At 39.4% G+C, this 21,160-nt stretch overlaps 2 protein-coding genes and 1 long non-coding RNA gene across 3 annotated transcripts in view; 1 reads left to right on the plus strand and 2 right to left on the minus strand.

Moving 5' to 3' along the window:
* The window catches only part of ptcd3 (pentatricopeptide repeat domain 3), a 38,097-nt gene extending 19,165 nt beyond the window's left edge, over positions 1 to 18,932 (minus strand). The window contains exons 1-17 of the mRNA XM_062045306.1: positions 18,789 to 18,932; positions 18,534 to 18,586; positions 18,318 to 18,366; positions 18,184 to 18,229; positions 15,643 to 15,711; positions 15,399 to 15,503; positions 14,662 to 14,785; positions 14,465 to 14,568; positions 9,343 to 9,513; positions 9,150 to 9,210; positions 3,247 to 3,329; positions 2,780 to 2,924; positions 2,640 to 2,690; positions 2,282 to 2,371; positions 2,128 to 2,156; positions 681 to 787; positions 494 to 572 (exon numbers count right to left, since the gene is read on the minus strand). Coding sequence (XP_061901290.1) covers positions 494 to 572; positions 681 to 787; positions 2,128 to 2,156; positions 2,282 to 2,371; positions 2,640 to 2,690; positions 2,780 to 2,924; positions 3,247 to 3,329; positions 9,150 to 9,210; positions 9,343 to 9,513; positions 14,465 to 14,568; positions 14,662 to 14,785; positions 15,399 to 15,503; positions 15,643 to 15,711; positions 18,184 to 18,229; positions 18,318 to 18,366; positions 18,534 to 18,586; positions 18,789 to 18,877 — 1,455 coding nt within the window. The 5' untranslated portion in view covers positions 18,878 to 18,932. The remainder of the gene's footprint in view (positions 1 to 493; positions 573 to 680; positions 788 to 2,127; positions 2,157 to 2,281; positions 2,372 to 2,639; positions 2,691 to 2,779; positions 2,925 to 3,246; positions 3,330 to 9,149; positions 9,211 to 9,342; positions 9,514 to 14,464; positions 14,569 to 14,661; positions 14,786 to 15,398; positions 15,504 to 15,642; positions 15,712 to 18,183; positions 18,230 to 18,317; positions 18,367 to 18,533; positions 18,587 to 18,788) is intronic.
* LOC133648837 (uncharacterized) lies at positions 839 to 2,118 on the minus strand. The gene is made up of 3 exons (XR_009825938.1): positions 1,538 to 2,118; positions 1,268 to 1,361; positions 839 to 1,175 (listed from the first exon to the last, which is right to left on the minus strand). It is a non-coding gene; the product is annotated as an uncharacterized LOC133648837 (long non-coding RNA).
* A 52-nt stretch (positions 18,933 to 18,984) lies between the features above and the next one.
* The window catches only part of polr1a (RNA polymerase I subunit A), a 73,854-nt gene continuing 71,678 nt past the window's right edge, over positions 18,985 to 21,160 (plus strand). Inside the window, exons 1-2 of the mRNA XM_062045305.1 lie at positions 18,985 to 19,293; positions 19,696 to 19,804. Of these exons, the coding sequence (XP_061901289.1) occupies positions 19,217 to 19,293; positions 19,696 to 19,804 (186 nt within the window). The 5' untranslated portion in view covers positions 18,985 to 19,216. The remainder of the gene's footprint in view (positions 19,294 to 19,695; positions 19,805 to 21,160) is intronic.

Genomic DNA, 21,160 nt, shown 5'->3' on the forward strand with positions numbered 1-21,160 from the left:
CCGCATCAATCACTATTTGTATACAGACGCAAACATTGTACTCTAGTTTAATCAACTTTGTAAAAAAAACAAAAAAAAACAACAACTTTGTATGTACTTATTTTAGGAGCAAAATGCAAATGAAAGGGTTAAAATATATATTCGCACGTATGCTCTTTTTTTTTTTTTACTCGCACAACCTATTTCTAGTCGCAAATGCTACTAAAATGCTCGCACTGTACAGCCCTGCCATGAACACACATCAACACCAATAAAATATCAGGGGTCATCTCACCCTTTTAAGACCTTTCAGTTTTAGTCCCAATCATCTCTTTCCTAGATTTGCTGATTTTTGAAAGGTATCTAGAGGGGTTTGACTACTCAATAAATATAGTGATAATGTTGCTATAAATTGTCAACATAATTTCCTCCTGCTCGATCTGAATGCACTGTATTTGTGGTGGCCCCCTACAGAAGAAAAAGAACGCAAGGGAAACACTAGCAATGTACTAACCGAGGGAATGAACTCTCTGTACCACTTCAGCACCTCGTCAATGTGCTCCATCATACACAAAAGGTTGAAAAAGCGGCTGCTGCAGGGTAAGAAAGTAGGTCCAGTTAATACTTTTTGTACCCAAGTTGTGCTTTCACTACGCAAAACTCCATTCATTCTGGAGTCACAAATAAAATACACTACATACTAGTAAAGTTTTTGTAGGTAGGAATTGCCCAGAAGCCTCCAGTTCTCCCCGACCTCCACCAGGCGTTGAACTTCATAGGCCAGCTCCAGATCTTTACTGTCCAAACACTGCAATTATACATGTGAAGAAAATACACATAAATGCAAAAGAAAGTGTCTATTAAATACCAATACAGTGTCCCCAGATTATCGCCGGAGTTTGGCAGACCCTGTAATAAGTGAATTTCCATGTTGTAGTAGACGATATTTGATTTATGATTTATATGAATATTGTATGTAATTTAATCAACATGTGGTTAATAACCTTTCACACACACTCAAACACTTGTTATAGTAATACAACTGTAGCATATAATAAATTGGTACTTACACTAAATAATGACGATAGTGGCAGCGTCACTTGTGTCTTCTTTCGCATTACGGACAAAGTCTTGGAGAGTTGTTGGCGCAGTCTTTTTAAAGACACTGTTGCCATCATCTTTATATTATTTTCCTCCTATATTATGTAGCGAATGAAGATTCATTGAGCTTGTAATGGCAGCTAGTACCTAAGCTACCTTCTTTTAGCACAGCAATGACGAGGTTTACCTTTTACACAATGGTAAGCAGCTCCCTCTGGGTATCAAGTTCTGCGCCAGAAGACCTTACGCCCAAACATACTGGAACTTACATGACACAGAACCTACAAGGCGCACAAAACTCAAAGTCTGCTCTGCGCACTATGTAGTACGTCATACAAAACATTTCACGGCATGTCTTTTTTACATCGATCCGCGTTAAATATGACACCGATCTGCATTTTGCCACCACAGCATAACATACAATCAACGTATGAATAAAATGTTTTACATGACTTACATTTGAGAAAATTTCAGACACAGCTGATGTGTCCAGTCAATAAGTGGCTGCAACACCTTGCTCGAAGCAGCCGATAGCCAGTACTCGGAGCTACAGCCACCCACTGTGCTTCTCGTATTTTACTTATTCGCAAAGCTATCAAGTACAACAGCTCCGCTTCCTCGACGTCAGTGGAAGGCACCAAGACAGACAAATGTAAACAACATTGCTGTTTTTGACTGAAATTTCACAGGTAATTACAATGACTGATTATGGCAGCTCTGATGACTGCGGACTTTCCCCGCGGAGTCTGCTGCGTTCATAGTACGTTTGAGCTCGTGAGCACATAGAATGTTTAGACAACACAATCAGCTGCTTGGACAGAGAACACAGTGCTTTGTTGGTCTTTCATCAGTGTGCCGTGTACGATGTCATGCGGTCAAAGCAGAGTCACTACTGAATATACCGCGGGTAATGTCAAATAGATGCTATAATACATGTTTCTAAAAATGTTCAATTTTAAAATTCATATCCAAGACCGTAAAGTAAATGAAACGTAAAGTGGAGAGGGAACATTGTAATAAAATAATGTATTGAAAAAAGTGACTTACAATTCTCATCACATTGGAGAAGAATAAAACTGATGAGAAAACAAGACAAAATCAGAATTACATTTGAAAAAAAACATATTGAAGGCAATCTATCATTCCAGTACACAATGAATAAACACACACACATACACACACACACACACACGTTACGTACCATCATCAGGGTCCTGACAGGTGAATCTTTTTCCTGCCATGTCTGACAGAATTTCCTGCAAAATGTTGTTTATGATTCTGACAGACATGCCTAAATGACAAATGGTAACCACAATTAATTTTATTGCATCATTTCATGTATTCTTTGAGGGATTCAAGTATGAAGATGGAGGTACAGTTTTTGTACAGTGCATTCATTAACAACACCTGGAGGTGGGGCTTATTTATTGTATTCCATTGGACTGATGTCACACCCTGCTGGCAATTACAAATACTATAATTTAAAAGTAGCTGCAGAGATGCCAAGGCTTTATCCACTCGTTCAGTTAGTCTCCAGCTTTAACAACACTTGTGCTCACCTGGTTTGTAAAATACAGCCACCACATGGTGGAAGGAGGCCAGACTGGGAACTGCATATACACAAACATACAAATTATTCAAAAAACTCCCCCATCTGTGTACATACTGTACTATACAAGTAGATCTTTAAAATTCTTACCGATCCGCAGCGACTTCATCTCACGCAGCGTCTGCAGAACCAACGTTTGGGCTAAAAAGCCACAACGTCTCAGGGCTTTGAGAATACTGTTAAAGGTCTGCAGGTTGGGCTGGACTTTCTGTTGCCTCATTTGATTTAAAATCTCCTACAGACATGCACAATACATGAGAACAAGTAATAATGTTATGCAATGCAAATTAAGTTGGTGTTACGATAAAGATTTGGAATATGTTTGGTTGAGGATTCCATCAAATTTTCCAATGGTCACATTTCTAACCTCTAATCTGAAAGCGATGGTGATCAGAAACATTATAAAAATACATAGCCTGTTAACATAGCAGCCTTTTCGTGACAATGGTATTTCATGACAGTAGCGAACGTTCATCGCACATCCAGTTAAAAAAGTGATGTTTTCATTGTCGCTGTAAAATGACGTGTGACATTTGGCAGGTTGTTCAAGGCCTTACAGTGATGAGGTCCCATTTTTCCATGTATTTTTCTCTGACTTCTGGAGCTGCTGAGAGCAGAGCGTTGAAAATGTGGACGTCAGCTGACAAAAGAGAGCATCAGGTTGGTGGCTGCTTGCAGTACATTGATATTTTAAACAAGGAGCTACAGTACATTATACCAAGGATGTCCTGATAAAACCTTTTCACTTCGATACGATACAGATATTGGACCCCAAGTATTTGTTAATATCGATATTGATCTGATACACCACCAGCATGAATTACACATACGTTTGTTATTTTATAGTGTGGAATGTAAAAGGGATTCAAGGGAAATTACTTTAACAGAACAATGGTTGGTTTAAAAAACCTTACCTATTTATTTTTAGCCACGTGGAATGGACTTATGCTGTCTCTAAAAGGGTCATATTATGCTAATTTTTTCTACATGTAAAACACTTATTTGCGGTCTACATAACATCCAATGGTGGTTCTTTGGTCAAAATTTTGCATGGACTAAGTTGTACAGATCCCCTTAAAACCGCTTTCTGACCGTCTCTTCAGGATCCGCTGTATTGTGGGTTTGTCTTATTTACGCACCTTCACTTCGACTGTGTTTTCTCTCCGCCAGCCATGTTGTAGTTTTTAGCGCCTCCAAATAGAGTCTACTGACAGATAAGTTAAAAGGATGTGCTACTTTGTATTGATAATGGCAACAGTGGAGGATGCATGTACATGTACGAGCTCCACAACAAGAGGATAGACTGCAGAGGAGCGATTGCAATATGGTTGGCTGTGCTGAATGCACTAAAATACCCCTGTATATTAATATGGTGATAAATTACATCTACAATCACATGTTTTTATTTTAATTGTCCCTGCGTGTTGTAAGCAGGGCAGGAATTTCACAGTGGCCACGACTCTGGGGGGGAGGGGGTTAGCAGGGGTGTATAATGTAGCCCGGACGAGTTAGGGATGCATGGGATTCTGGGTATTTGTTCTGTTGTGCTTATGTTGTGTTACGGTGTGGATGTTCTCCCGAAATGTGTTTGTCATTCTTGTTTGGTGTGGGTTCACAGTGTGGCGCATATTAGTAAGAGTGTTAAAGTTGTTTATACGGTCACCCTCAGTGTGACCTGTATGGCTGTTGACCAAGTATGTCTTGCAGTCACTCATGTGTCTGCAGAAGCCTCATATAACATGTAACTGGGCTGACACACGCTGCATGTACAGGTTGTAGAGGGCGCAAAAGGCAGTGCCATCACGGCGCGCCCTTATTATTGTTGTTTGGGTGAAAATCAGCAGACATTCGAGAGAATAGTTGCCCTGAAATGCGGGAGTCTCCCGGAAAAATCGGGAGGGTTGGCAAGTATGACGCTGTCAAGCGGCATTCATATAAAACTCCCTTGCCGCACTAACATTACATTTTCATATTAAGGTGCGGGCCGCGTGTCTGAGACCCCTGGTTTATAAATAGCACAAAGCAAAAAAAAAAAAAAAACTTTGTATGCAGTGTTATTTCATTTTTAAATTTCAAAAGAGTTTTGTGGCTCCCATTGTTTTCTTTAATTTGTGAAACGGGTCAAAATGGCTCTTTGAGTGGTAAAGGTTGCCGACCCCTGCTTTAAGGGGACCTATTATGCAAAACCAACTTGGATTCCAAATGATCTCACGTCTGGCTCACGTCCGACCCATTTAATACATGTGGTGGTCAAGCCAGCATCTGCTTTCAATGGGAACTAGGCACCATTTAGCTTTTCTCAAAGAAAAATGCCCAATGCTTGTGTTGTTTTCGGCTGTACGAACCATTTAAATCGCAAAAAACATCAACGTTTATTCAGAGTTCCTTAAGAGGTAAACAAGAATGGCGGAAGAGTGCAAGATTTTATGAAAAAAGTACAGTAGAAGAGAGCTACTCTTACGTTTTTGTTGGTTCTGTTGATGTATGTTAGTTCAATAAACTTCTAGATCAAAATCTATTATTTTTTAATCGATACATGTTTCTGTGACAGCGATCCCTTTGAAGGGTTTATTGAATTGTTCCAAAAAGTGCTTGATGTTATAATTTGCGTACACATTTCTGCTATTAAAATGAATGATTGACAATTTGTTATCACATTTAATGTTGCTGTTATATCGTTCATCTGTATATTAAAAACAATTATTACTGATGTGGGAGAAAAAAACGGTATCTAGATCTGTATCATTGTCCAAATCCTGGTTTTTATGGTCTTTGTTGCAGAAGTTTTTAAGTTCCATATTTTCTTATTCAACAATCTTTGATGTTGTTTTAATAATCTGTATAATTGTAGGTGGATGCGCTTCTGAATCTGGGTCTTCTTGTTTAGTGGTCCCTTGGAACATAATATTGTTTGTATTGAATTTAGGTGTTAGTTTTCCGTCAGACTCCATTATCATCGTCGTAGGGGAAACTGTCAATTTTAATATTTGTCCAAGTCTTTGATGTCAAGGACAACAAGTACTCTTGCTTCCTGACCTCCACTCAGTTTGATGTAGATTATACACTTGGCGCTCCAAGTTCCCTAAATTTTTCCCTAAATTTTCCCCTGCTTTCTCAAGTCGCGTCCTTTTTTGGCGATTTCAGCATTACGTTTTGTGAGATGCTCATTCATGTACACCTTTGTTCCCTTCAGCTTCTTTCCCTGTTTCAGCAGTACCATTTTAGATTTTCTGTAAACAAATTTCACAAGGATGACTGGAGTGGCGTTGTTGTTTCTTCCATTCAGTGGGATGCATGTTTCGATGGTATTAATGTCGATTTAAATTTCCTTTAATTACTGAAAGTTGACCACTTGCTGTTCTGCTGAGACAACATCCGTGTCATCTGGTTCTCCTCCATTATTCACAGCTTTCGCTTAGGATTTTGGTTTAATTCGGTGCCCTGTCACGATTATATCATTAATTCGTTTATCCTGATCCAGTTCATCTATGATATTCCTCAGCATGTTGTCTCGTTTCACTGCAATAACTTATTTTTGAAGAATCCTCATTTCTTGACACATTTCCTGAAAGTCCTTTATGTTATTCTGAATTTGCAGACTTTCTATATTTTCCTGCAGACTTATCAGATCTTCTTTGTATTCTGTTGTTGCTTTTCTTTGATCTTCTTTTAGTTATCTTATTACTCTTTCCAGGTCTGCTTTGTGTTCTATGCTTACTCTTTCTATGCCCATCCATCTATCCATTTGCATTGACTATTTTTATTAGCATCAAGTCTTGCGTCCCTTCATGTCCTGTGTCCAACATCAAAACTTACTTCCCTTCATGTCCTGTGTCCAGAGAATCATTTGATTCTTGATTGATTGTTGTTGCATCATCGGATTTGCGGTCTCATGTTTTGGACGCTCAGGTAAAGAGAAGGGCAAAGCTTTCAACCAATCACCACCTGGTGGAGAGTCGGCTCCGATGGTGGGTGAGGATGCCAGAAAGACTTGGTAGGCCCAAATGCATTGTGAGGGTCTGCTGGGCACGTTTAGCAGAGTCTCCCGTCAGAGAGTTTCAATTGACACGACCAGAAGAACTTTGAACATGTCATGAGGGAAGCACTGGACATTGAGTCCGAGTGGACCGTGTTCCGTGCCTATATTGTCGAGGCAGCAGATCTGAACTGTGGCCGCAAGGTGATCGGTGCCTGCCGTGGCGGTAATCCCAGAACCCGATTGTGTCACCAGCGGTAAGGGATGCCGTCAAGCTGAAGAAAGAGTCCTATCAGGTACTTTTGGCTCATGGGACCCCAGAGGCAGGAGACAGTTACCGACAGGCCAAGCGGTGTGCAGCTTTGGCGATTGCAGAGGCAAAAACTCGGACATGGGAGGAGTTTGGAGAGGCCATGGAGAACGACTTCCGGACGACTTTGAAACTATTCTAGATCACCATCCGCCGCCTCAGAAGGGGAAGCAGTGCACTGTGGAACCGTGTATAGTGGGGACGGTGTGCTGCTGATGTCAACTGGGGATGTTGTGGATCAGTGGAATGAAGACCTTCGAAGACCTCCTCAATCCCCACTCACATGTCTTACAATGGGGAAGCAGTGCCTGGGGACTCTGTGGTGCGCTCTCCTATTTCTGAGGCTGAGGTTACCGAGGAGTTAAGAAGCTGGGCTGGGCAGCAACAAGCCTAAGACCTCGATGTAAAACTTTCTACAACAAAGTTCTGTAAAACTGTGATTTTATATCTAAAGGGTGGATGTTTTTTATCCTTTTGTCGATATTTTTCGCCATCATTTTTGCCCTCGCTCGAATATAAAAGATGTCGATCAAGGAGGTGGTCTGGGAAGTAGAGGAGCAACATTCATATAGTCCCAATATTCAGAGTTTTATTTTTAATGGTTAAATTTTAAATCCCACATTCTATATTTTTATGTACATTCTAGCTGTCATATAATTCTGTAAAAAAATAAATACATTTATTAATTCTGTTTTTGAGTAAATGGGTTGTACTTGTATCGCGCTTTTCTACCTTCAAGGTACTCAAAGCGCTTTGACACTATTACCACATTCACCCATTCACACACCTTCACACACTGATGGCAGGAGCTGCCATGCAAGGCGCTAACCACGACCCATCAGGAGCAAGGGTCTTGACACAACGGACGTGACTAGGTTGGTAGAAGCTGCGGATCGAACCAGGAACCCTCAGGTTGCTGGCAGGGCCACTCTCCTAACATCGCCACACCATTGAGATGGTCTTTTTAGTTTTTACTGAAAGGACACTCAGAATGTACATGAAAATACATAATGTGGGATTTACATTTTAACTATGATCACTAAAACACTGAATAATGAAAATATATGAACGTTGCTCCTCTACTGCAGACCACCTCCTTGATCGACATGTTTTATAATCGAGCAGGAGAAACAAAGATGCAACAAATACAGTGAAACACAAACGCCAAGGGTAAAAAACATCCACATATTCAATATATCACTGTTCTGGAGAACTTTACTTTAGAATTCTATGTCCGTCCAACACTTGTTGCTCCATAAAAAACAAGCCCACATTGCCACACTCTGTTCGTGCCTCGTCTGCATGAAGCACAACTTTGTATGCCACTCAAAAGTGCAGATTTTAACCTTTGGAGTCTTTTTTATAGTTTAAAAATATCCAGTGGGCCTCATTGAAATGTTAATTATGTTGTATTATGCCAAGGTAGCCCAGTTAACTGCTTTTTTATGTTGTTTTGCAAGACCCCGTGTCACGTGACTTCAAACCCGACACTTCATTGGCTGGTTCTGAGACAGGATCGAAGATCGAGACAGTCTTCATTTACTGGAAGTGAGTCATGCCTTTAAAAGCACCACATTTTTTTACTCTGATTTTTTAAAAAACATTTTACATAGAATTTTTTACTGAATTTTTAAACAAAGTTTTTTCCCCCCTGAATTTTAAAATTGATTTTTTACACTAAATTTTAAAACATCGATTTTTTCCCAATTAAATTGTCAGCAAAATTTGATGTAAAAAATTCAGTACACAAAATTCGAATGCAAAAAATTCAGTAACATAAATTCAGTGTCAAAAAAAGCTTTCGTAATAAAGATACCGGTACAAATTAACCTCCATAAACACATGCTTTCTTATTTGACAAGGTTTATTCTGTTAAACTGCAAATAGGTTAGAACAAATATTGAATACGATTAAAATCAAGAGTAAGATTACAAATTCAAATTCAGATGTGGACCACAAGGAAGTGTTTTAAATGTAGGAGAAAAAAAAAATCATAATATAACCCCTTTAAGTCAGTTTTCCAAAAGCTAAGTTTTTAATTACAATAATTTACATTTGCATGAGGACATTCTGTTAACTGGCCCACACAGAAGCCTCTCATGACTTCATATTTTTATTTTTAACTGAACTGACACAATTTTCACAGACACACTCCAAAATCTTTAGTGACTCACCTGTCAGTCGGTTGTTAAGCAGGTCTGTGTACATGCTGAAGGCCTTGGTATAGGCTCCATGCTGTGGAGACGCACATTTTAATGAATGCATCAAAACAATCACTCTTTATATCCTCTACATACACAGCTGGGCCAGTCTTTGCAGCAATTGGCCAATCCAAATAAGAAAAATAAAATATTATACTAACTTTACCTTTACCATGCCTCTGATGAGAGCAGAGTAACATCGGGTGTCTTTCTCTGGCAACATGTTGAATATTCTCTCCGCGTTGTTCTGGTCTCTCCAGATCAGCTTTGGGAATTCTGACGACTGATGAAACCTCCCTCTCTTCTTCCTCACCTCCAACCCCGACTTCATAGCCTCCTGAACACAACCATCCAATATATTTGTTTTAGGCTAGTGACAGTGAAAAAGCCATCTTGCAAGTCTGTTAATATCAAATTTGATTTGATCTTTCAGTGGGAAAAGGAGACGCTTGACAGGAAAAAGTTTGTAGGACATTTCAACAGCAAGCAATATCCAGTCTGTCCTCTTGATGTCACTGTTGATATAGGGTATTTAAGTAATGCCAGATTCATTACTCCTGTGTATTGCTTGGATTTTACTGATGTTATGTCCGGCTCACGTACCGTCCATTAAATATGCGTGTTTAATGGGCATGTTTAGTGATGGTCAGATGCATAGGCGCTGATCTACATTTCTGCCAGTGGCTAATCGGACGGGCGGTAAATCTGACGCTACTTTTCTGAGCATGTGCGGTTTTGCTGGGTGGTGAGAAAGAATATCCCATCAATCCCACGTGGATGCTCGGCATTATCTGTGGGTGCTCGGGCCCCGAAGCACCCACGGGATCGGCGCCTATGGTTAAGTTAAGTTAAAGTTAAAGTTAAAGTACCAATGATTGTCACACACACACTAGGTGTGGTGAAATTTGTCCTCTGCATTTGACCCATCCCCTTGGGGAGCAGTGGGCAGCAGCGGCGCCGCGCCCGGGAATCATTTTGGTGATTTAACCCCCAATTCCAACCCTTGATGCTGAGTGCCAAGCAGGGAGGTAATGGGTCCCATTCATATAGTCTTTGGTATGACTCGGCTGGGATTTGAACTCCAACCTACCGATCTCAGGGCGGACACTCTAACCACTCAGATGAAGCCTCATGAGGCATCGAACCACTTAAGCCAATTGGTTTAAGAATATCTCAAAGCTTCAATGCATGCTAAGGCACAAGACTCTACCTGCTGGTCAAATGTATAATTACAAACAGCTGCATATTTAACACATAATCTGTGATGCATTGAAATGTTTTGTCTATTATGGCTCTTGGAAATAACAATGAATCACAATAAATGACTAAATGGTTTTGCTAAGTAAATCAACAATGTATAATAACATGTGTTTTATGTGTTATACATGTATATATATTGTGTGTTTGTATTATGCCAACATGGTAGAATCATATGATAGGGCAGGTTGTATAATGTTTTTCTGTCACCTTGAGGAAATGGCAATTAAGAGGAAGATGACAATATCATGTAACCTGGACATTAATGTAAGAACAGAAGAGATTTAGTTCATTTTTATTTTTGGTTTTAGGCGATTCTTTTTTTTTTTTTTTTGACAAAACCTCTCAGTTATCCAGCTATTGATTTCTGGTAGCTGGTTAAAAAATAATAAATACAGAATGATTTACTTTAACAAATGTAATGTTTCCAGTGATAAGCACATTTAAGAACTGACGTTGCCAAGAATCGAACCCACGTCTTGTAGAATAAAAGACGAATGCGCGACCCGTTGTGCTACCAAGGTTCTGATAACGTCATTAAAACAGGGTGGTGATTTAATGTGTATTAAATGGACATCAGGTTTGCCAATTGGATGCAGTTTGTCGTCGTCTTTTGATTCTAGCTGCATTTAAAAAAAACTACTTTCATTTTCTATCCATATTCCAAACTGACCACAAGTCTCAAAAGCTCACATTTTCAATGGAGCTTGGGCGGTTTATGAGTTGTCGAATCTTCCGGCAAATCTGAACCGCTTCCCGAAACAGTCACGTGGAACAACTTGGCAACAAGGCTTCACACGTCATCATTTCCGGCTTCTCCCCTAAATGAAGCATTTAGCGGCAACGCCCACTCCATTACTCGGCACACGCCTCGAAGCCTCGGCACATTTGGTCCCATCACTAGCTCTGTTCTCAATGGCTACGAGACACCATTTAGCGTTTTCTGAAAAAATGCCCTTTGCTTGATTTGTTTTCGACTGTACGAATCGTTCAAATTGCGAAAAGGATAAACGTTTCTTCAGAGTTCCTTGTGAGGTAATCAAAAAGGGAGAAAGAGTGCAAGATTTTACGAAACAACGAGAAAAGCTTGCAACTCACACTCCAGTACTAGGGAATGTATGAGTTTGCAGTGATCACTTCGTTAAATGTTTGTTTGATATACTTTTAGTGTTTATTGAATCTGAGTGTGAATGTTGTCCGTCTATCTGTGTTGGCCCTGCGATGAGGTGCTGACTTGTCCAGGGTGTACCCAGCCTTCCGCAGCTGGGATAGGCACCAGCCAGCCCCATGACCCTGAGACGGACAAGCGGTAGTAAATTAATGGATGGATGTTTCTAGGGCTGCAACTAACGATTAATTTGATAATCGATTAATCTGTCGATTATGGCTTCGATTAATCGATTAATAATCGGATAAAAGAGACAAACTACATTTCTATCCTTTACAGTATTTTATTGAAAAAACCCAGCATACTGGCACCATGTTGTGGACATTGGGGGTGCAGCATACACCAATAATAACACAGAAATTTAACTCATCAGAACTGAATCAGATATTGTACACGTTTCTGTTGTGAATAATAAAGGATTCATTTTAGGCTGCCTCTGAATAATAGCATGAAATATTCCAGCACCTTCATAACGTTTAGTTATACTAAAGCGTCACTCAAATCTAAATATATTTATATAGCTTTATCGGCCCGGCTACATTGATCCATTATGAAACCAACCTGAGATATTTCTGTCCGTTACGTTTATTTCCAAATTGGTAACCGTGCGTTTTCTCTCTCAAAACGGAGTCAAATGTGCCGGAGAAACACTATTATCAGCCCCGCGTTGCAACAAAGGCATAACGTTAGTTACTTACAAAAAAGATGAACTCATGAATGCTTGTTGCCACTATGGACTTAAAAAGTTACGTACTGTGAGTTCCATGGCTCCAACATGTTTCTTCTTCAGGTGCTCCTGAAGCAATGTTGTACTTCCGTGCCATTTTGCAGGAAACGGTCTTCTTTGAAGTCTTTAAAGTGAAGTGTTCCCACACTTTTGACGACTTAGGTCGTACACTTTTCTCCATTGAAGCAATAACCTCAAGATGTTTCTCCGCTAAACTATCGGTAGTGTTTTCCTGCGCCATTTTTCGAATTTTTCCAGCAAAGGAGACGCCGTCGTCACGTGAGCTGCACATGACACATCATTGGCTAGTTTACGCCACCTCATGAGACGTACGCTGTTTTGTACTGTTGTTGTACTTATTTTGATTATTGTTTCTCAGCTGTTTGTAAATGTTGCAGTTTATAAATAAAGGTTTATAAAACAAAACAAAACAAAACAAAAAATAAATAACCCAAAAATTTTAAAAAATTAATAATATTTTTTTAAAAAGCCTCCGCGCATGCGCATAGCATAGTTCCAACGAATCGATGACTAAATTAATCGCCAACTATTTTGGTAATCGATTTTAATCGATTACTTGTTGCAGCCCTAGATGTTTCCCATTCAAGTATTATCTTGGTATTATTTGTGTTACTTAAACACGTTTTCTAAGAGTGTTTCGAAAAGCACCAACTCGGCGAGTCTAAATAAAAGAAAGTAAAAAAGTACCAGAGCAAAAACGATGCATATTAAGTCTTGATACCAATTTCCTTGACCCAGTCACACACAAAGAAGTTGTGGACCTCCATGATTTTCCATGTTTCCATCAGTTTTGTCGTGTAGAATGGCATCTGGAGCACAATAGTTCGCTATGTACGGGAAGGCGACCGATGTATAATCCTTGATATCACTCGACAAATATTTTTTTGATAAAGTATAGGGATTTATTCCATTGCATAGTTGGATATTTTGCACGTATCCGCTTTTTGCAGGAAAATTCAAGCCTCTTTTGTACTCAGTTTGCATGCTGCTTGCTGTACAACAGCCATCTTAGCTTGGTTGACCACCACTAGTTTTCACTTTTGGGAATAAGTCATATGTCGGAATGTAAGCAATAGTAGATCCATTACTGTGATTTGGTTATTTCTCCTTGGTGTGCAAAATTGGTATTCAGATAGTGTTTTTGTTATACTATTTCTCCGTATGTAGTGCAGTCGTTAGTGCACAATATATTGTATATATTACTAATTTTTTGTTTTTCATTACGTTTTACTTTTGTTACTGTATGTAAAAATCCAACCACATAATTTCCCCATTGTGGGATAAATTAAAGGCTATCCTATCCTATTCCCACGGGTTATGTTCCAAGATAGGCAGGACTCTGCTGTAGTTTCATATTGTATTTACTAGGGGTGTCCTAATCCGATATTTACATCAGTCTGATATAAGCAAAAAAAACACAAGCGTGGGATGATATCAGCTTTCATATAAAACCTTCGATATAAGCTCTGATACAAGCAGTCCTGCAGTGTATTTACGTGTGCGAAGCTGGACAGCCAGTTAACATCTAAATAAGCACACAATGTTGTTATTTTCTTGTATTTTAATTAAGTAATTTACCAAAAAGTAATCATTGTAGGCTATAGGCTACTAGGAGCTAGCAGCTATGCAACAGCTATACACATGTAATAAGCATCCTTAAATTAACAATATTGCAGTCTAAAACAGTCAAATAATCATAGTTGCATATTACTTACACATAACAAGTATCCAAGGCAGAAGCTTATTATAAAGTATCCAGTCACAAACGTGTCTGTATTATTCAATTTACTGTCATGAGCGAATGCAGCTGGGATAGGCTCCAGTCACCCCCGCGTCATCGAGAGGGACAAGCGGTAGAAAATGGATGGATGGATGGAGCTTAACCTAATTATTGTGGCCAGTTGGTGTCGCCAACACCCCCACCATTTTAATTCAAAAAAGTCTGTCATAAAGTTACACTACAAAATAAAAGTATGTACTATGATTTGTGTAAATATCGCATAGGATTGATATCAGTATCGGCCAATATTCAAGGCTCCAATATTGATATCATATCGGAAGTATGACATTTTTATATTAAAATTAAATAACTGCATTCAATCTGCAGTGACTCACATTGTATTCTGTCTGTGTCCCCTCCTCCTCGACAGGGTCTTTGTCACAAAAAAGACAGATCAGGTCCAAGAGGTCATGGGTCGTCTCCATGGACACGGATGTCCCTGCAAGACAGAATGGTGACTGTGACATTTTCCGACTAACATTATTGAAGATACACATCATGAGGTGAGGCTATCATGCAGGCAGGTGCTCACCGGCTTGTAGGAGTTGATCGTACATGTCAACAGCATCCTTGACTTTTCTCAAGCTAATCCTTTCTTTCAGCGCCGCTTCGCTCACCTCGTCAAGGTGCAGTGCTATAGTATCTGGCATCAGACACTTAACACACACACAACAAAATGATCTTTAAACAAAAATACTAAAAGCTTGGCATCAGTCAAAATATTCTCCTTAGCAGTGACGTGCGATCAAGGAAGGCAGTAAATAATGTTTTGAATGCAGTCCTTCTCAAATAGTGGGGTAGGCCGGGGGTGCGTGAGAGGGGGGGCGTGTGACCTCGGAGAACATGCTTTTTTTGCCGTACCAGAATATGATCAAGCGTATGTAGCACTTGGCTTCACTGTAAGAGACAAGGAAAGGCCAGTGTGTTGTTTCCTTCAATGTAAATAAGCTTACAATGTCACGCAGAGGTATAGTTATAACAATTATAACAGTGGAGAGTGGGGGGGGTACTTAAATACTTATTTCTTCCAAGGGGGGACTTAACAAAAAATATTTGAGAAGCACTGCTTTAATGTAAGTGTGTGCCATCATTATTCTTGCTGATGGGACAATAAACTGCAATTAAAAGTCATTAGGAGAGGTGGCGTGTACTCTGCTGCGCCTGAAGGGGTACATTTAAATCTGAATTTCAAGGGAATCAGTGAACTTCCTTGCATGTCACTGCTCTCCATTTACTACATCTATTCGGTAATAGGTGGGTGTTTCTTACAGGTATATGTGGTTCAGCAAAATCTTTGGTGAAAAACTTCGGGAAACTGTTGATGAAGTATTTAGCTGCAGATTTACCAGACTCCTGAGAGAGAGAGTATAAATTCTGCAAAAATAGAGAAGAGACAGTTAGTTCTTTATGTCAGTACCAAAGATCTTTGTGGTATAGTCATGTTCTGAAATCAGAACATTCAAGTGACAAAACAAGTGTAAATACGGCCATAAAGAGTGGAAATGTTTCGTACAAACTCAGCAACATTCTTGGGCGAAAGGTAGGGATCATCCTGGAACTGGTAGGGATACGCTGTAGGATCCTGGTAGAAAAAATAAGTTAATCAATATTTAGTTAGTCAATATTTAGAAGTTTACTTACCAAAAGGGATGTAGCGATTACTGTTATAATGATAAAAAACAGTACAATTCCACAGTATTACAGGCTCAAATATTACAAATTGTAAAACTGTGATTGATTGCCACATTTTGAGTGGACCAAATCAGATTTTTTCTAAATCGGTTTTTTTTTTTTTTGACCATTGAGTTTACAGGTAAAATGTGATCCTTTTCAGACTCCAGTATAAACACCAACAGGCCCCAATGTGGCCTCGACGTCACTTGCAAGCGCAGTTTGATAGAGTGAAAACAAATGAAGTAGACCGGATTTCGTAAATGAACGAGGGAGTCGCTAGGATACAAGAAAACATTGAGTACAAAGATTAGCGGGTTAGGGCCGTGGCAGTTGTGTAGAAGAAGTAGGCAAATGATGGAAAACTGCAGGAGGAGGAAGAAGAGAATTGCAAATTGACAAGTTGACTTCATGGCGTCGCCACCAATGAGGACCTTTCAAAGTTTAAAATAAGATATGACTTGAAGACGGAGTCCCGGTATTTTATTTTGAAAGTAAGCCAGATACCGGTACTTTATTTTGTGTTTGTGCACGATTTCTTCTCCAACAATAGCAGATTTTATCCAAAAAAAAAAGGATTTGTTGCAGCGTCCGCCATGTCGGTGATGTTCCGTGGGTGGTAGAAATTGACACATTGACTTGAATAAAAAACAGAAAGAGTCCGCCGATGCGTGTGTGCCGGCCGTTTCCGCATTCAGTGTAAATTTGGGATAAGACAAGATCTGACCAATTTAAGTCGATGAGAATGAACTGATGAAGCCTACTTGGATGAGAGGGAAAACGTCTCATGAGACAAACCAAACAGTCCAGTTGCGATCGATTGAATGCCCTGAAAAAGCATGATTCTTCTTCTTTGTACTTTGAAAACACTTTGTTTTAGCAGTTTCTTAAACTGGATCATATTTTAGTACATAGTTTGATTACTTAATCTATTTCATAATTTAATTCCACCTATTGATATTCTAAAGCTCTTAAGTGGTGTACGTGCAAACACATGTTTTAAGTAAATTTTTTCTCTGAGGTTATATTTCTCTTCTTTTTTGGAGAAGAATTGTTGTACATTCTTGGGTAGCAGGTTATAGTTTACTTTGTGCATTTTTGGGCTGTTTGCAATATGACTTTGTTGTTGAATTTCAGTAGTTTAATTCAATAAGTAAAAGGTTAGGATGTTTTCTATATCCAACATTAATCAAACTGACCCCTTTTGTAACACTGTTAATGACTGAAGCGTACATTTGTAGTTATTTCCCCATATTTCTACACAATAACTCTGATGTGGTAACACTAGCGAGCAGTAGAGAATATGAAGTGATTTTCTGTCCAATACATATTTTGCTTGATTCATATTTCTTGCCACCTTATGTTACATCATTTTATATGAGAGTTCCAGTTCATTTTATCATCAATTAATACACCTAAAAATTTGATTTCATTTACTCTTTCAATGTCTACTCCGTCTATTTGTATTTGTGTTTGACTGTCTCTTCTACTGTTGCCGAATAGCATTATTTTAGTTTTATTGAGATTAATGGTTAGTTTGTTTTTGTCAAACCATCTCTTTAATTGTTCATTTATTTTGTTATTCTATTTTGTTATTGTTTTTATTAAGATATTATGATTAATTGTGTCAAATGCCTTTAGTCAAATCTATAAACACTGCCGCTACCATCTATTGCATTGGTAATCTCTTCTTTTATTTCGATTAAAGCCATCCATCCATCCATTTTCTACCGCTTATCCCTTTCGAGGTCGCGGGGGTGCTGGAGCCTATCTCAGCAACAATCGGGCAGAAGGCGGGGTACACTCGATTGAAGCCATGGATATTAAAATATTAGCTCCGTATCCATATTAGTTCTCAGCAAGTGTTCTATATTTGTATATGAACTTTGTCTAATGTATTGTTAAACAGTTTTTAAAAATAAATTGTATAACATTTTGGAAGTAAAGAAACAGGTCTAAAATTTGTAAATTGGTATTTGTCTCCAGTCTTATAAATTGGTACAACTTTTGCTACTTTCAATTTGTTTGGGAATTTTCCCATTTGAAATGATAGGTTATATCTTAAATAACAATTTTTATTGTTTCCATATCAATTTGAAAATTCGAAAAGTTCAGATTCCAAACGGATTGGCCCAAATCTGATGCAAAAATATCACAATTTTAAGCACTTTGGTGCATTTAGACAGGCAAAAAATATCTGATCTGTGTAACTTAAGAGAAAAAATCTGATTTGGTGTCCAATGTCAACGGAGCCTAAGATACTGCTCATTTCTTGGAGAAGTAGCCAACACGCTAACCGCTAGCTAGCCTAAATACTTTTTTTTTTTTTTTTTAATACAACTTGATCAAAATATGTAAAAGATGGAGTAGGAAGGGACCTCACCCTGCGGACAGTGGAAGCCAAAGTCTCCAACACTGCCTCTTTGCTCCTTCAAAGTAAGATATGATGTTGTTTTAGAAGATTTATGATAAGAAAGTATTTTTTTTCTTTGTAAAACAGAGATTACAGATACACACCATACTTTCTTTCTGGGGATGACAATCTGCTCTGTACATGCTGTTCCACCTGCAAAAGAACCTTAATAATTTAAATGTTTAAATAAATAATAAATAATATTTTTATGACAGATTATAAAAAAACATATTTGTCTTACTTCTCACAATATTATTGTATGCTGAACTATATTGTATTGTATGTGTTACATTGTAATCCCAACCCTCCTCTCAACGTACTTTTAGTAGCATCAACAGCTTGTAGGCGCACAGCTGAAATCCCAACAAAAGTCCTTTAAAAAGAAAGAAAGAAGCCAGTTGAAGATTAAAATAGTTTCAAGGAGAGTTCTGTCTTTGGAAGATATGCTGGCAGTGGTCTTGATGACCTCCCTGCTGTCAAATGATGCTTACCCTAAATGACAGACTTGTGGAGCGAACAACAGCGAATAACCTCGTGTACGGCTTGTGAAAGTATACATATGCAATTCATCTTACCTTTTACCCCGCAGCAGTTCAAGATTGGTGAGTAAAACTCTGCATTTTTTGTGTAATTTGTGCCATACATGCATCCTGGACGCCGCCATTTTGGATGAACACCAAGGGCTTCTGGGTGGGAGAAACCATGCGGACGAGTAGGGGGGGTTCCAGTTTTATTTAAGAATACAATGCTAATGTTTACGGTATAGCGTTAAGTATAGTCTTCTATTAACTATACAGTGTACATTTACTCTTCTTTTGTGTAAATGTATTGCCAAATACCGATATTTTTATGTCTATAATCCAAATTATATATGTTCAAGTCCTCCTCTAACTTGGAGTGTCTATAGTTCCCACGTGGTTCGGAGTAGCTGCATGTGGCGTGAAAGAGCTCGTCATGTTTGAACATGAGTTAACAGGATAAAGTCAGGATTTAAGCATTCAAAATGTTATTTAGTAAAGATGTGCCATGGCGGCGATTGGAAGGCATGTCGTTTGGCATGTACTCCGCCGAAGAGATAAGGTGAGTCTGTTGGCCTTTTTGCTTTATGCGAAATGAGGAGTTCAAAAGTAAGTTATAACTTCTAACCGAATTGAACCTTTTTTTATGGTAAACCACAACCTTAAGTAATAATAAATCCATCCATCCATTTTCTACCGCTTGTCCCTTTTGGGGTCGCGGGGGGTGCTGGAGCCTATCTCAGCTGCATTCGGGCGGAAGGCGGGGTACACCCTGGACAAGTCGCCATCTCATCACAGGGCCAACACAGATAGTCAAAGACTCATTTATTGTTGTGTACCCCACTCTTAAATATTTTCCTGTTATCTTGACCTGAAAATACGGTTGAATTAGCGACGTGTCGCCCAAGCTAATACTATGAGTGATGTTTGTAAATAATATTAATTACTGTATTCTCTTGTTTAGAAAGCTGAGTGTGAAGGCGATCACTAATCCCAAACTGCTCGATGGTGTTGGGAATGTGGCCCCAAACAGCTTGTATGACTTGGCTCTGGGACCCGCAGACAGCAAAGAGGTAAATGGTTCCCTCCATCCATCCATTTTCTACCGCTTGTCCCTTTCGGGGTCGCGGGGGGTGCTGGAGCCTATCTCAACTGCGGTAGGCGGGGTACACACTGGACAAGTCGCCACCTCATCACAGGGCCAACACAGACAACATTCACACTCACATTCAAGTGTAGTATGTATAAATGGTTCCCATTCTTTCCCTTTTGCAACTTCTCAGTTACGTATATATTATGTTTAAAATTATGGAAGTGGTTTAAAGGCCTACTGAAATGAATTTTTTTTATTTAAACGGGGATAGCAGATCCATTCTATGTGTCATACTTGATCATTTCGCGATATTGCCATATTTTTGCTGAAAGGATTTAGTAGAGAACATCGACGATAAAGTTCGCATCTTTTGGTCTCTGATAAAAAAAGCCTTGCCTGTCCGGAAGTAGCGTGACGTCGCAGGTTGAAGGGCTCCTCACATTTCCCCATTGTTTACACCTGCAGCAAGAGCGATTCGGACCGAAAAAGCGACGATTACCCCATTAATTTGAGCGAGGATGAAAGATTCATGGATGAGGAACGTGAGAGTGAAGGCCTAGAGTGCAGTGCAGGACTTTCTTTTTTCGCTCTGACCGTAACTTAGGTACAAGCTGGCTCATTGGATTCCACACTTTCTCCTTTTTCTATTGTGGATCACGGATTTGTATTTTAAACCACCTCGGATACTATATCCTCTTGAAAATGAGAGTCGAGAACGCGAAATGGACATTCACAGTGACTTTTATCTCCACGACAATACATCGGTGAAGCACTTTAGCTACGGAGCTAACGTGATAGCTTAACTGCAGATAGAAACAAAAGAAATAAGCCCCTGACTGGAAGGATAGACAGAAGATCAACAATACTATTAAACCATGGACCTGTAACTACACGGTTAATGCTTCCCAGCCTGGTGAAGCTTAACAATGCTGTTGCTAATGCCGCCATTGAAGCTAACTTAGCTACGGGACCTCACAGAGCTATGCTAAAAACATTAGCTATCCACCTACGCCAGCCCTTATCTGCTCATCAACACCCGTGCTCACCTGCGTTCCAGCGATCGACGGCGCGACGAAGGACTTCACCCGATCATCGATGCGGCTGGCGTCGGATAGCGCGTCTGCTATCCAAGTCAAAGTCCTCCTGGTTGTGTTGCTGCAGCCAGCCGCTAATACACCGATCCCACCTACAGCTTTCTTCTTTGCAGTCTCCATTGTTCATTAAACAAATTGCAAAAGATTCACCAAAACAGATGTCCAGAATACTGTGGAATTTTGCGATGAAAACAGAGCTGTTTGTATTGGGATACAAAGTGTCCGAATACTTCCGCTTCAAC

Source organism: Entelurus aequoreus, linkage group LG04 (genome assembly GCF_033978785.1).
Source record: "Entelurus aequoreus isolate RoL-2023_Sb linkage group LG04, RoL_Eaeq_v1.1, whole genome shotgun sequence".
NCBI lineage: Eukaryota > Metazoa > Chordata > Actinopteri > Syngnathiformes > Syngnathidae > Entelurus > Entelurus aequoreus.